This window comes from Amborella trichopoda, chromosome 11, assembly GCF_054954075.1.
Source record: "Amborella trichopoda isolate Santa Cruz 75 chromosome 11, AtrichopodaSantaCruz75HAP2 v2.0, whole genome shotgun sequence".
NCBI lineage: Eukaryota > Viridiplantae > Streptophyta > Magnoliopsida > Amborellales > Amborellaceae > Amborella > Amborella trichopoda.
Window position 1 is genome coordinate 48,140,069 of NC_142346.1, and position 16,541 is coordinate 48,156,609.

Genomic DNA, 16,541 nt, shown 5'->3' on the forward strand with positions numbered 1-16,541 from the left:
CCACAATAAACTGTATTCAAATTGTATATAAACTAAGAATTATTGGAAATAAGACAAGAAAAACAGTAAATAAATTAAATAACTAAGGGAAAACTTACTGGATTTTGCCAAGGGTTACCCCTTTAAGGTTTAGCACTCCCCATACTCGATCACCTAACCAATGGTGCACTTTGATCCTAGAACCTACTGAATGCACGAATTTGAACATATGAGCACTTCTACGACTCGCTTTTTGAAACTTATGGCGCAAGAGAGCTAGGTTCACAATTAGAGTTTCTCTGAGAACCCTTATCAACCTATGGGCATGCCCCCCTCCTTGACTTCTCCTTTGAGGTGCATGCTACTCCAACACTTATGGGGGGTGGCTTGTCACCGTCTAGAGAGAGAGAGACAGAGGAGCTGTAGAGATTGAGATGAGAGAGAGAAGGGCATGGAGAGGGGAGAGAGAGAAGGGAGAGGTTTGATGTGATGAATGAGGGGGGAGACCCCCCTATTTATAGGCTTCTAGGGCTTAGGGAGTCCTAGTTAGATTAGGAGTTCAACATTATCTAGAATTATTTGGTGATCTGTGACGTGCGAGAGAAGATTTTATATGAGCCATTCATCTCCAAGATTAGCCATCATGATTGAGAGTGAATCTTTATGAATCTTATCCCTTGTGATTTGACCCATATCCACTTCTAGCCAATCTATAATTTTGACCAGTGAAACATAATCTTCTAGAATTATCTAGAATTCCTTTTCTCTCCGCAAAAGGATGATAAGGAATTTAAAATTAATTCAAAGTGGTCAAAGATAAACTAGATCACTGTTGGAAAAACCAGGCGATCTCACTGCTAACTGCCTGGTTTGTGGTCGGTTTCGGTTTTGGGCATTTTTGGTGATCAACCGGTATTTTTTTTTTTTTTTAAATGTATATAAATTCCTAAAAATAAGGAATTTGGTTTGTAATGCATTTTTTAATATTCTTTACATTATGGTAAAGATTAAAAATTGTTTTGGTCATTAGTACTTACTTTTATATTTTCCCATCTGTTTTGGAAAATTTTAAAAATACCTTTAGGCACAAATTGATTCATTAAAATCTATTTTTTTCATTAATTTTCAACTTCATTTGAATGTATTTCGTTTTAATCATTCTTTATATGCTTTTCATATTTAGTAGATTTTTTTTTTTCAACATTTATTTCACCGCCCGAGACTTACCCGGTTAGAACGGTTGAATCGGCCGGTTTATCGCTTAGGCCGGTTAAACCGCTTTTGGGCCCATGTCCGGTTAGCCGTTCCGGTTCGATTTTATGAACACTAAACTAGATCCACTTAAAACTCATAAAAGATTTTCTTAATGAATATTTTTTAACCAAATATTTTCACTAAAAAAATATTTCAAAACAAGATAGACTTTTTCTTTAAAGTCATGTGCCTAACAAGAAGGGGGCATCTCAATTTGAGAGACAGGTGGCCCTAGTGGGCCCCACGTTATACCCCATTTTGGGTCCACACATGTGGGGCTAGGCCCTTAGCCCCTCCATGTGGGTCCCTCACAATTTAATAAATATCCATAATATGATTATAATTTTAAAATTCCAAAAATACCCTTTTAAGGTTTTTAAGTAGATAAAAGTATTTTAAATTCTCAAAGGAATAATCCAAAATTCACAATAAAACATTTTTAGTTGAAAAACAATTTTTTTTAGAGTTCTACAAAAATCTAAAATACACAGAAATACAACTTAGAAATAGATAGTTGAAAAACAATATTTTTGGACTTCCACAAAACTCTTAAATACAAAAAAATACAACTTAGAAATAGATAGGTACTTAATAGGTCAAATAACATGTGTGTATCACGGGACTCCACCTATGCAAGGATCCATGATACACAACTATCTTCTCAAACTAACCCAATGAGACCCATGACCCACAGTCAAGTGCAGGGGCTCATGATTGACCCGTCAAAATTAGCCAATAAATAGTGGAACCATAGTCCCCGTACGTGGATCCCTGGTTTCCCTCTTAAGAGCAAGTCAAATGCACACATCATTATGGTGCAAAGGGGTGCTCTATTTATGTACATGTACACGTATCCCTCTATATAGGATTGCTTCCCAAAATGTGGCTGCCATATATACATGCCTTGTGGAAGTTTTGTTGAGGATTTGGCCCTCGCTCTTAGAGGCCTTTCTTCCGTACATAGGAGACCACACAACTCTCCTAGCTTGCAAACAACGGCCTTGGGCATTTCTTCGACGTCAACAAGGGATGACCAACAATAAACCCTCAAAAGGTAGTGCCACATGCTTAGGGGGCAAGGGATTTGGACATGACTCGGGTGTAGACCGCCCAACCTAGGCCAGTCAGCCATTGAACAACCCCAATGTAGTACACAAATCACTATAAACAATTTTAGTTACATGCTCTAGGCCTTTAAAGGCCACAAACCCCAATAGTTGGTACGAAAGCTACCAGAATCCTCTCATTGGGGCTTGAACGTAGAACCCAGAAAACAACTGTTCCACATGCCATCATTCGGGCTAGTCAACAAATTAAGCAAACCAATTAAGTGATGCTTTCTAATCTTCTCTAAAAAGGTAAAACTCCTTTGGTGGAGAAAAACTTGTCTCAAGAACGATTCTCCCTTCTTTTTTTTTTTTTTTTCCTTTTTTTTTTTAACTTTGAACTTTCTTTGCAATTTGCTGTATTTCTTCTTCTTCACTTTTGACTCTTGTGACAATTGGTGTTATTCCACCATTTGCCTTAATTCTCTCTCCTTGAACCTTAGTGTAGTCACAACCTTGACCCCTCATATCCCTATAAATTTTTTCCCCTAAAAAATGTTATCGGTTGAATGAATCCATGTAAGGAGCTCATTGAATTTCAGACTCAATGAAATTTTAAGATTTCAATGTGAATGCCTTGATCTTGAAATTTTACGATTTCAATGGCAATGCCTTGATCTAGATTTCTCATTAATGCTCAAATCAACTTGCTTTTATGCGGTTGTCTTCAATCTTAGTATCTTTATTCTAATTAAAAAAAAATTAATGTATTCAATGTTGCCTTAGGTGGATGTTCTATTGTGCCTTAATCTCCTAGTTCCTCATCATAGATGTGTTCATTGACAAAGTTGATAAAGTGGTTACTTTTCTTCATATACGTCTTCACAAAAGATGCTCGTCAAATGGATTATTTGGGGAAATTTCACTTAAAGTGACAATCAAACCGTGCACGGTTCCTATGGTTACTCCTCTCAGGCCTCTTTGAAGTAGTTTTTCTAAAGGTTTATGTCCTCCAAACTCCCTTTGTGGAAAATTTTCTCTGTCTTTTGGGGACATTTGCTCTTTCATTAGGATGATTTTGACCTTCATGGCGATGTTGATCTCCATCATTTCAGTTTTGATGATTCCGTGTCTTGCAAGAATACTAGTCATTGCTTTAGGCCCTTAACCAATCTTGTTAGATGGTTCATTTCTTCTTGCATTGGTTTGAGGCTTTTTATCTGGTCTTAGCGTACTTTAATTGCCATAGCGTCTGTTACTACATACCAGTATTATGAAAGAGCAACCTTCTCTAATACCAATTTATGTAGCATGACGTAGTCAAATAACCAAGATTAAGGGAAACATTAACCGAAAAGAAAGATGAATGTAGTGGAGCTCGAACAGTGGCTTCCTTAGAAGCTAGGGCGTAAGCATCTCTGAGAGTCTCTCTCTAGATAGAACTTCAAAATCTAGAAATAAAAACTAAGCCATGCATGACGAGATATTTATACTAGTAATTTCTTATCTATTCCCTAGTGACTTCTTATCAATTCCTGATTTAAATAAATCTAACCATCCATAAAGAAAAACATAAAAATACCGAAAACACCTAAAGTAGAATAAATCCCAAGCTACGACTAAACCCTTGTCCTATAACGAAGTTCGACATTCTTTATGGATCTTGTCACTAATGGCTTGAAATTTGATGCTTAAGACCACCAAATCTGGAAAAATATGCAGATATAGGAATTGTAGAGCCTTGACGATGGCTTTGTAAAGAGCTCTAGAGTGCATCCAACAAATGCTTGGGTGGCTTCTTGGAAGCTGATTGCATCATATAGTATATGTTACTGTACATTACGGGACGTAAGGATTAACTTGCTCAAACAAGTATTTATCAGCTTCCCATAACCATCCTCAACATGATGTTGTGCTCTTAGTGAGACGACATGCTGTGGTAGATTCCTACACCATGATTGTTATATATCATTGTTATGCAGTTACTGTAACTCTTGCACATGGGATACATGACATTGTCTTGTGAGAGGTTGTGCATAAACTGCTAATCAGTATCATAATGGGGTTTTTGCTGTCTCTATCGCAAGTGGCATGTGTTCTTTATAGAGCCTTAGCATATTGGCTTCAGGTGTAATACACAATTACTTTTATATCATATGCATGCGCCATGGGGCAACCATCGTATTAGTATCTTGAGTTGGATGATAGCAACCTGGAGCATTTCATAACCACTTACCCCAAAGAATTCATACGTATGGTCTTTCATGGGTCTGTTGAAGATGTCTTGGATCCTTGAGTTGTCAATAATGATGTGGAAGAATAGTGACAATGATTACTAGTTTGTGGAAACCCCAAAATCTCTTTAGAGACCTAATATCATGTCGAGGAAGAATAATGACAATGATTTACTACTTTTTGGAAACCCCAAAATCTCTTTGTAGACCTAATATCATGTCGAGGAGCATTTTATACTTTTCTTCATCCTGCTGTGAAATGCCTTGATCTTTATCATGGCGAGGAGCATTTTATACATTTCTTCATCCTGCTGTGAAATGCCTTGATCTTCGAAGAATTTATTTTTATGACATCTTTGATCATAGTTAAAATTAGATGTGGTGTACTCATAGTTACCGGAACCTTGGGAGCAAGGTCACGGTCCCACCCTAGGAACTCAATCCCGTGGTTCCTCTAAGGGATCTTCGAGGGATCTAAGTTTAGAGAAATAAGGATTTTGCTCCCTATAAAATGGATCTCGGTCTACATTCTTGTAGGATCTCTTCAAGGAGAGGAGCTACACTATTAATTGAACTACTGGTCCTCTCCTTGGTATTGTAGATTTATTTCTTTAGAATATGTTAAACTGTGGTGCATATCACATCGTGGTATACTAGAACTATGGAACTATGGTATTAGAAAGCTACAGTTTATTATTATAGCAAGCCCATTTATGATATTATTAAACTATGTTGTTGTAGTAAATTGGAGTATGATAGCTATGGCATTGGTAATAAGCTAAGGCGTATGATAATGGATTGAGCAGGCATTGGTTGGATCCTAATTTTCATATATTATTAATTTATCTCGTTTGATGTATAGTAGAGCTTAGATCCCTCCAAGTCAAAACCTCGATCTTAGAGACATAGGATCTCGCTACCAGGTATGCTAGGATCTAGCTCTTTAAATTGTTGCGCTGATCCTAACCCCCAGAGAGCTTCCACCCTAAGGCGGTTCGGATTTCTCTGAATCGATCCCGCTCCTGAACCCGCTCTCGCCTCCAACAGCTATGGGTTTACTTGATATGTAGCTAAAATGGACCACATGTTTTTCTAATTGAAGCTATGAATAACACTAATTATCTCCATACAATTTATGTTATTCTATGAATGAATTCTATATATTGATCATGATCATGTGCAAGAATGCGCCAATGCATCGGTGATCAGGGTGATGGGCCGGGGTTCCATTTCTACCCCCTTTCCTCATTGAACGTCCAAAAAAAAAAAAGGAATCATGATTTTGACGAAGATGTGCTTAATTTTTTTAATAAAATTATTATTTGGCATAAAGTGGGTTACCCCCCCCCCCTTCCCCCCCGGTAAAGGCTATTCTAACCTACAATCTTGTCTCAAGTTGGCCTAAGGGCGGAAGAATCTTGTGGAAGGCGACTTTAGCTGCAACTATTTGGATAGTTTGGCTGGAAAGAAATTCAAGAATCTTCCATGGCTCAAAACTTCAAACTCCGGCACTCTCGCACAAGGTAATCTCTCTGGTTACCTTCTGGGCCTCTAGCCACAAGTTTTTCGCGGGAATCTCAAGGACTCTTTTCCTATCTCAATGGGGAAATATTCTCCACCACCAACCACAGAGGGTAACAAGGCCTAATAACTGGCTACCACCACCACAAGGTAGTATCAAGTTAAACTTTGATGGGTGTTCCCTAGGGAACCCTGGCCCAGCAGGGGCAGGAGGGGTTTTTCGAGACCATGAAGGCAATATACTCCTAGCAATTTCTGAATACCTTGGTCTCAAGGACTCTCATCAAGCAGAAGCCTTAGCCCTCCTTTTAGCATTGAAACATTTCAATCCCTCTTGGGGCTCACATCTTATAGTGGAAGGAGACTCAAAAAATGTCATACAAGCGATTCACCATGGCACCTGACTCCAGTTTTTGACGAGGTTCATCACATTTATAGGGCTATGGATGTCTCATGGCAACATACTTGGAGGATGTCCAACGATACCGCAGACCGTCTGGCGAAAGAGGGAGCTAGAAGTCAGAGACAGGTCGCTCAAGCCTGGTCCACATTATTTTTTGCGCTGGACCAGTGGAACTTAACTTGAAGTTCTTGTACTTACTATTTTCTTTTGGCATTCTTGGTCTTTTTGAAAACTCACTGTGTACGAGCACTCTTATAAGCCTTTTTTTTGCAAATTCCTTGTAAACCTTGTAAGGGAGCAATCCTATGAGCCCATTTTTTTGGTACAGGGTCTATTGACCTATTTTTTACCGAGAGTTCAGTCTAGAGGGTTCTGTCAGATTAAACCCAAAACTGTACTCTATCTCCCTATAGTAATAACAAAGTCAACATTTATCATTTTTTTTTTTTTAAAAATAAAATTAACTGAGATTGATCTGTTCTGTTCTATTTGTAGGTATGTAAAGCACTTTCTTCTTTGCAACGTGATTGGGATGCATTTACAACCATAAGTAGCACTTTGAACTTAGTTGATAGCACTTTTCCTAATGAAAAGAAAGAGGAGCTTCAGTCATTACGTGCTAGTGAGTATTACTAACTTTTCTATTCTATATATCTAATTAATCCAATTATGGCTAGTATTCTCCCTTCAAAAGTTCAAAAAATCAAATTATTTATTTGCTTATATTTATCTTTAATATGATGGCCAATGTTATCTCTGAAATCCGGATCATGTTGTTTGTCTTCTTTGAGATTTCAAAACGGCTGCAGTTTCCACTATTAGTCAATATTTATCATGATGCAAACTTTGTCATTGTTACCGATGTAAAAGTTTAGGGAATCAATGTGTTTGTTTCTTATGTGTGCATGCATTGTTGCGTACGAAGCATATCCGCCCAATTCTTGGAAAGGTCATTTATGTCCTTTGAAATTTAAAAATAGCTGCATGATTCTTTAGTTTCTAAGTCTAGCCATACAAACGTATAAATCATTTTATCTAAATAACGGATCCAGCCTTTTTAGGTTTGTTAAAACATTGACCTTGCCCCCTCATCATCATCATCATCATCAGAGCCTTATCCCAACTATTTAGGATCGGCTACACAAATCTTGTTTTGTCAGTTTGCTCTATCAAGGGCCATACCCACAATGAGACCATAAGTCTCCATTTTGTTCCTCCTCATAATTTCTTTATTATACTGGAGATTTCTTGACAAATTTTTCTTTCAAGATTATTTTTATAAGTTGGTTGGGACTAGGTGTTTATTTTAAAATTTCTTTTATACTTTGGGGCTTATGTCTTGATTAATTTGCATAAGATAGAGTGAATGAGGTGATAGCATAATGTTCATGTTATTGAGTTCCGTGATGTCACAAGATGGACAAGCTTTTATATGACGAACTATAGGAACTGGTGAATGTACTAGAAGAGATTAATGAGATTGTTAGTTCCTTGGAGATATCCTTACATTTGAATAGACATGCCCATAAGGTTAACTGTTGACTTGCAATGGGCTGTAAAAACATCTTTTTGTTTGGGATGCATACCCCCATTGCAATATTGGTGATGTATGATTAATAATTTTATGGTGAACTATATGACATATTCTAACATTAAAAACCCCAATAATAGTAGGTTAAGGATAGAGCATGTTACAAACCCCAAATCGCAAGAAGAAACCTCACGGTCTCATCCATGATCAAACTTTTTCTTTTTATCAAGGGTAATTAGGTCATCGAACAAGTGCTTAATGGAAATTTGTGTTTAAGAAAATGAGCATTTGTTAGATGGTGTTATGCCAATATCGCCTTTGAAATAAAGTTGATCTTTTCAAGTGTATACCTTTGTTTGTTGGTGAAATGTTCAATTGGGTCCCTGTGCTAACATCTCACCATGAACCTCACATCATTAATGTAGCTATCCTCCAATTTTGATGAGATTTCTTGAAGATTTATTTTGTTATTTTTCATTTTTGGGAGGATGGACTATGTCCTCTTTAACAAAGATTTGTGTGGGCAATATGTATGTGATATTTATTTGCAGCCACTAATGGTTGAAGATATTTCTAATTCTGAGGAATGCATTATATTTACATTTGTGCAATGCACGTGCCTTGAACTTGTATGCATACACATGCACATTTCTACACACACACATTTATATTTTTTTATGTTGGGAAGGGGGGGGGTTAGTACCTTCAAAGTTTTAATGCAATGATGGGGTCATTCAGAGCTTAAATTTCTTGCAAACATTTCTACATCGTGAACCACTGTGTTACTGGAGGTTTGAGAGAGATAGAGCAGTACTTCAAAGTCTTGATGCATTGATGAGGTCATTCAGAGCATAAATTCTTGCAAACATTTCTCCATTGTGAACCACTGTGTTACTGGAGGAGGTTGGGGTAGAGAGAGAGAGAGAGAGAGAGAGAGAGAGAGAGAGAGAGCAGTGTCTTCAAAGTCTTGATGCATGGATGAGGTCATTTAGAGCATAAATTCTTGCAAACATTTCTGCATTGTGAACCACTGTGTGCATTGATGAGGTTATTCAGAGCTAAATTTCTTGCAAATCTTTTCACGATATGAACCATTGTGTTACTGGAGGAGGTTTGCAGAGAGAGAGAGAGAGAGAGAGAGAGAGAGAGAGGGAGGGAGGGAGGGAGGGAGGGAGGGAGGGAGGGAGGGAGAGAGAGAGAGAGAGAGAGAGAGAGAGAGAGAGAGAGGAGAGCAGTATATTCAATGTCTTGATGTATGGATGAGGTCATTCAGAGCATAAATTCTTGCAAACATTTCTACATTGTGAACCACTGTGCATTGATGAGGTTATTCAGAGCTAAATTTCTTGCAAGTCTTTTCACGATATGAGCCACTGTATTACTGGAGGTGTTCTGTAATTAATAAGTCTAGGATGATAGAGGTCTTAGCTTTATTTGGCTTCATTTTTATGGAGTTAAAGATTTTTTAAGTATCAAAAATTCAATTGACCATAGTGACGAGATAAATTTCTCATTAGATGTGGCCTTTGCCATAATCTAAAGTGTTAAATGGTGACTCAGATCTGAAATGCATGCACACAATCCTACACACACACACATGTGCATCCCCCCCTTAGGCCTTGTCAAGTTCTGTGGGGATAATGTGAAAGAATGCTTTCAACCACAAACACATATGTAGTACTCGACCCACCATCAATATATGTTTGCTTGCTTAGCTTAGCAGGGCTTTGCTTCCCTTAGCTTCTTCTTTTGCTTTCCCCTTAGCTTACCTTGGTTATTAATAGATAGATAATTGTTGGATAGATTCACTGATCTTGTTACATTTAGATGAGGAGATCATGGAAATAATTTGTTATTCTTTGTTCAATTTCCCTGCAGAAGTTGCTTATAATACAAGTGATCCAAATTATGGATGCATCTGTGCGAAAGAAATTGTTCGACGACGTCCTCACAGCATAGCTGCCTGGAATTGGTTTTATAAAGTCCTATCAAGGTATCTTCTTGTGATTTCATCGAATTAAATAAATTAGTATTTGGTGGGGTGTCTTTGTCATGTGCTATGGAGCAGAAGTGCTAAACTTTTGCGTCAAATCTCCAATTCACACTTGAAGAAAATAGAGCATGATTTACCTAAATTAGTTATTCTAAACTTACCAGTGTCTTCTGCTTTTGGAGGTTTCTTTCTAACAAATAGTTGGAGGTGGGGAATCTTTGAAATCCGTAAATCTAGAAAATCTTTTATCAAGGATGCTTCTAATATTGTAACAAATTCTGAATTGTACCTAAATTTTTACATTGTTAATAGTATCTCTTTCTATTTTTCCTAATAGCCCATATTTGCAGATTTATGGAACATCGAAAGGAGATTCTTCTGTTACATGCTCAAAAGGTGCAATCTCCCTTTGTGAATTCGGACTCAATAAAGAGGTAGTAGATGCACACAGAGTAGGGGTAACTTTGTGATTGCATATGTTCATATTCTGCAATTCTTTATATTTGAGAGATATTTTAAGCACTTCCTGAGATATACGGTATTCTGCATATTCGATTTACAGTTTGAAACCCAGTAAGTCTACTTGGGGCTTGCCTGAGTTGACTCACATTGGCAACCTGGCAAGTCTTTGGCTCGGTTCCCTCCCGAATCAACTCACCTAAGGACCAGGATGAGGACCCAAGCAGAGACCATGGTTTTACTCATTGATTTACATCCATATCTGGCCTTGCATAGTTGTTCTCTGGCTGCTATTCTTATCCGGAAAGGGCTTGAGAGAGCTGGCCTGTGCACTGTTCAATTGAGAAGCCGTAAATTTGGCTCATTTTCCAGTTGTAAATAGAATGTTATCTTAAGGTAGTAATTGTAGGATCATGAGGAAGTGGGTCAATACATAGTGTCGGGTAGGTGTATTGGAGTGCATCTTGGTTTAATCTGTATCTTAGCTCCTTTACTGAAGTGTGTTCTTTCGATATTTTCAAGGATTAGATTTCTACACTTTCTGGTTTTATCCTGTATTCAGACATAGTGAGATTGACATTGCTACTAGTTGTACAAGCTCAATATCAACAGTTTCGATGCTGGGTATGGAGCTGTGGTGATCTCGGGATGGTCAGAGATTTTATTTCTTTGTGACTGTACTAACATATATTATCCTGTAATCAGAAGTAATCCTACGATCAATTATTGCCATTGGCCAAAGAGAACAAAATCAGAAAACAGCCATCATCCAACAACACATACATGATTTAGTATGAAAAACAAAAATTAGTAAAATAATACATCCATAACTTCAATCATGCATCAGCTGAATAGTTGAGGTCCTCTGGTTAATCCATATCACACCAGGTTCGGCATACAGTGTTTGCAAGAATGTCCACCCATCTGTTTCTCTCTGAATGTACATCCCTGCTTGCTAATGAATCCTATTCAGTTCCCTAAACTTGAGGCCTAAAGGCCTGCAATGTTAAGCCACCTGTTTCCATAGGGACCATAGTGAATTCTAGCTGTTGGATATGACATTGAAATAGGATATGTGATACAGTAATGAACATACAATACTTGATTCGATCAATAACTACTTTATCTCAGCTTCAAAACACATTACCGAACTGTAGAAATGGGAATATGCTGCTGAGTGGAAGTATGTGGTTAAATCCTAGATAGAGATAAATTTAAAGTTTTTAGGGTTAACTGGGTTACTTTCGTACACTCTAGAGAACAAAATTCAGTTTATGCATATTAGATCATGCAAAAAGACATTATGCATAAACGACTGTTTTTTGTATTGTTTTATTTTGAGTTTTCAAGAAAACATCTTCCGATATGTTTGTTTCATGCGAGTATCAGATATTTGGCAAAGACTCGAGAAAAATCCAACATGACATGTTTCCAAATAAATCCAGGGTCTCACAATGCACATGCATTTCTAAGTATCAGTTAATATTGCTGAAATTAGGGTCTTGGAGATATTATGACCTCTACAAGATTTTACCCTATTTGATCTTGTATTTAAAGCTAAAAAAAAAAGAAAATTTAAAATAAGAGTTTTCAAGATCTTAGATTTGAAAATCAGATTAATTGATCTTAGTGAGACCTGGTATTAAATTCATGAGTTGAAAGAAAAATTACAAGCTTGCATCATCATCATCATCATCATCATCATTTGAGCCGTATCCTTACTATTTGGGGTCGGCTACACGAATCATGTTCCACTATTTTTCTCTATCTTGGGCCATACCCTTAGATCATAAGTTACCATATCGTTTTTCACTACTTCCATCTATGTATTTTGGGGCTTTCCTTGCCCTTTTGGAGCTTTTCATTTGAATCAAATCACCCCTCCTGACTGGTGCTATTCTTGGTCAACGCTGCAAATGACTAGACAACCTAAGTCTACTTACCCTCATTTTGTCGCCTATTGGAGCTTCCCCTAAGTTTTCTCAAATGTATTCATTCTAAATTCTATCCTTATGTTGCCACTCATCCATTTCAATAACCTTATCTCAGCTGCACTCGTTATATGGATATACTATTTCGTAACCACCCAACGCTTTGCCTATAAATTATGGCTGGTCTCATAGCCGTCCTATAGAACTTCACCTTCAGTTTCATTGGTGATGCGATGATCGCATAAGATTCCAAAAGTACATCTCCACTTCGTCCACCCAGCTCAAATTTTATGAGCAATATCTTCTACAATCTCTCCTTTCTTATGGATTATCAACCCAAAGTAATGAAAATGATCTCTTTTAGGTATTTCTTGGCCACTAAGTAGTCATATTATTATAATTTTAAGATTTCATGTTATGTTTGATGGTGTTAGGTTACGATTAAAGGGCCTAAAAACACCTTTTAATGCAATAAAGTGAATGAGAAGCACAGAGAAAAACTCATCCTTGCTTTCAAGGAAATCAAGATGCACAAACTCAATCAAGTCTTATCACTAACGTGATGGACTTCATGTAATATTGGGGTTTCTTCAGAACTCAACTTGACTCAGCTCAACCTTGAATCATGTCAATTCTCTAAGTTTTAAGCAGTGTTTTAAAATACAGCTGCATCATGTGGGATGCGCTCGCATCCGCATCCGCATCGCGCATTGGCGCATATGCGCTTTTGACATATGCGGCCGCATCAGGCCGCATCATGGCCGCATCTCGCATCGCACCGCATCAGACCGTATAGCGCCGCATCTGTTTCTGAGGAAAAAATTTTCGATTTTGCCCCTCGGGGAGGGGCAAAATGGTCTTATTGTAGTTCCAAAGTTTAGGGAAACTGTTTGGGGGGTTACTATACCCCCTAAACGAAGATTTCCAGCCACTTTTGTGGCTTTTTTTGCATCAAATCGAAGGAAAAAAAAATTTCGCGAATTTTTCTTTCATCCAAATGTTTGATTTGGCGGTGGTTTGATACTTGGATGTTCATTTGATGCATTTGATTGTTGATTTGGGGATGTTAAGGTGAATTTGTCATAAGAAATCGAGCACTACTTCACAGAGTCGGTAACTTTTTATTTCTTCTTGTACAATAATACTGTTATGCTTATTTAGGGTCAATGTCTTCTTCCCAATCTTCTAGTAACAAGGATCCGGCTTGAAAATATGCTAAACTAAAAAATCCGAAAGATAGAAATTGTGTGATATGCTTGCTCTGTAGAAATACTTATATGAGTGGTATTTTTTGACAAAAAGAGCATTTAGCCGGAATTTTTGGGAATGTAAGAGCATGCCCACAAGCTACAAATGATATAAAAAAGGAGATTAGAGAATATTTGGATAGATTGAAAAAAGATAAAGAGAAAAAAGAAAAGAAAAGAAAGGAATTACTTGATGATATGCAATTATTTGATGATGATGATATGTCTGAAGTTGCTAGGAGGCAAAGGGGTACTCATACTCCAACCTCAAGAGAGAGGGTTATAAATATTGGTGGTAGTGCTGAGAGAAGAACACCTCTCTCTAAAGGGCCAATGGATTCTTTTTTCACCCCTAGCCCCGAAATTGTGGTTCAGGAGAAAGAAAAAAACAAAACAAACCACAATTGACAATAAATATGAGAAAGGACAAAGGAAGTCGGTATGTAAGTGGATTGTAAAGTGGATTTACATGGTCGGCATTCCTTTTAATACTATAACTCTGGATAGTTTTGCATGTATGGTCCAGGCAATTGGGCAATATGGCCCAGGACTTATTCCTCCTTCACTACATGAGGTTAGGAAGCCCTTGTTGAAGGATGCTGTATTGATGTGAATAAAATTTTGATTTCTCAGAGAGAAGGGTGGGAGAAATATGGGGCCACTATTATGTGTGATGGTTGGTCCGATGGAAAATCAAGGGCATTCATTAATTTTTGGGTTAACTGCCCAACAAGTACTTTTTTTGTTAAGTCTATTGATGCATCAGACAAGTCACATGATGGTATATACTTATCTGTCTTGATGGATGAGATTGTTGATTTTGTTAGGGGGCAAAATGTGGTACAAATTATCACTGACAATGGTGCCAACTATGCTGCAGCTGAGCATTTCTTGGCTTTGAAAAGGAAGCATATGTTTTGGACACCTTGTGCAGCTCACTGTGTTAATCTTAAGCTTAAGGAAATGGGTACATCTTTATTTAGTGGGGTGATTTCAAGAGCTATGTTTGTTGTTGGATTTATTTACAATCATACCATAGTCCTAAGCATGATGAGGTCTTTTACAAAGAAGAGAGAATTAGTGAGACCGGGTATCACTAGATTTGCCACGTCATTTCTCACTCTTCGAAGCCTAGCCAAGCAAAAAAGTGCCTTAAGGACCATGTTTGCTTCAGAGCAATGGAGTCAAAGCATAAGGATGGGAGAAAGGCTGAAAAATTTATTCTGAATACATCTTTTTGGAGTCAAATAATTATTGCATTGGAGGTGGCTCGCCTTTTAGTTAGAGTGCTTCGACTGGTTGATGGTGATGCGAAGCCCACCATGGGCTACATACATGAGGCAATGATTAGGGCAAGAACTGAAATAAAAGACGTTTTAAAGGATGATAAAAATTTGCGCAAGGCTATACTTGAAATTATTGATAGGAGATGGGATACCCAGCTTCATAGGCACCTCCATTCAGCCGGTTATTTTCTAAACCCATCTCTTCACTACAAGCACCCATCCATTGAGTCAAATCGTGTAATAAATGGTGGTTTCTTAGATGTGCTGGAGATGTTGGTGCCAGACAAAGATATCCAGGATGAGATCCAGAGCCATGAATTGATTAAGTCCAAGTTAGCCTTGGGAAACTTTGGGAGAGATATTGCCACTTGAAATAGGGACACTACAGATCCAGGTAAAGGCCAAAAGCCCAAAAATAATCTTATTTGCCTCTTACTTTATGTATAGTTCCATTGTTTATTTTATACCGTTTTCTTGAATTTCAATTTTCTAATCTAAAATCTAATTTATCTGATTTCAAATTTCTACCACAGCTCCATACAAAAAACAGAACTAGGTTGGAGTAGAAAACGTTGAATGCTTTGGTTTATATGCGGTATAACGAGCGGCTTAGGGAGAGGTATGAAAATCGCACGAAGCTCAACCCTATTCAATTATATTAAGCTGATGGTGATTCCATAAGTGAGTGGACCGTGGATCCAAGACAAGAGCGTGTGTTTGAGGTGAGGATCTCACATGGCTTGATGTTGAGCTAGCAACAGGGATTAATGACGAAGATCGACCTAACACTAGAGCACAAAGGAGTAGAGGAGCTGCTGGGTCTAGTCGCGCACATTAGCTTCAGAGGTCGAGGAGGACGCTAACTCAAAGGAGACCGATGAAGAAGAATACATGGAGGTCGTTGAGGATGATATTGATGATGCACATGATGACTCTCAAGATGACTTGTCTGATTGATATTTGAAAAAATGAAGTTCAAATTTCAAAATTGACTCTCAAAATGGATGATTGTATTAAGTCATTATTTATTAACTATTAACTATTCTTGAGCTTGACTTTTGATTTGTATTTTGTAATATCATTATTTTGTACTTATGGTTGTACTTATGGTTATTGATGGTTGTGCTTAATTATAGTTGTGCTTATGGTGCAAATTTGTGCTGATGGTTGTTGATTGTTGAATGCTTTATGAAGTTGGTTTCAAGTTTCTAGTTTCTGTCAGGGGATAGTGGATAACTGGATACAAAATCTCCGACAGTTAATAGTTTTGAAGTTAATCATTAAACTAAAATACCTACTATCACATATATCACCTTCATATTTTTTTCTATGCATTAACTTATTTTTTTAGCTTTTTTAGAATTTTTTTACATTTATTGATCGCATCATTGCGATGCACTCGCATCTGGGCCGCATCGAGCTGCATCGGCCCCCCACCGCATCAACGCCACATCCCGCATTTTTAAACACTGGTTTTAAGTGCGCATTTGGTAGGGTTTTTCGAAGAGAGCTAGTGCTGGTTCCATTCCATGTTTTGCTTTGGTAAAAGGTTTTAGTTCCTTGTTCTCTTATCAATAAAGAGAGTTATCTTCATGTCATACTATTCTAAATTCTACTGATCTTTTTATTTTTGCATATTCATTAACTCCTAATGCTT

The 16,541-nt window shown here is 37.5% G+C and overlaps 1 protein-coding gene across 16 annotated transcripts in view; it reads left to right on the forward strand.

Annotated features, from left to right (window-relative positions):
• The window catches only part of LOC18427802 (tetratricopeptide repeat (TPR)-containing protein), a 52,215-nt gene that overhangs the window by 30,740 nt on the left and 4,934 nt on the right, over window positions 1-16,541 (forward strand). For 6 of the 16 annotated variants that reach the window (XR_016043824.1, XR_016043827.1, XR_016043823.1 and 3 more), the window contains 3 exons: window positions 6,933-7,059; window positions 9,847-9,961; window positions 10,312-10,395. Coding sequence is in view for 4 of the 16 variants with exons in the window: in XM_088851239.1 (XP_088707365.1) it covers window positions 6,933-7,059; window positions 9,847-9,961; window positions 10,312-10,395 (326 nt within the window). In the remaining 12 variants the exon portion in view is untranslated. Of the gene's footprint in view, window positions 1-6,932; window positions 7,060-9,846; window positions 9,962-10,311; window positions 10,396-16,541 lie in introns of those variants that run through there. The other 10 variants (XR_016043830.1, XR_016043829.1, XR_016043831.1 and 7 more) reach the window with 5 other exon arrangements.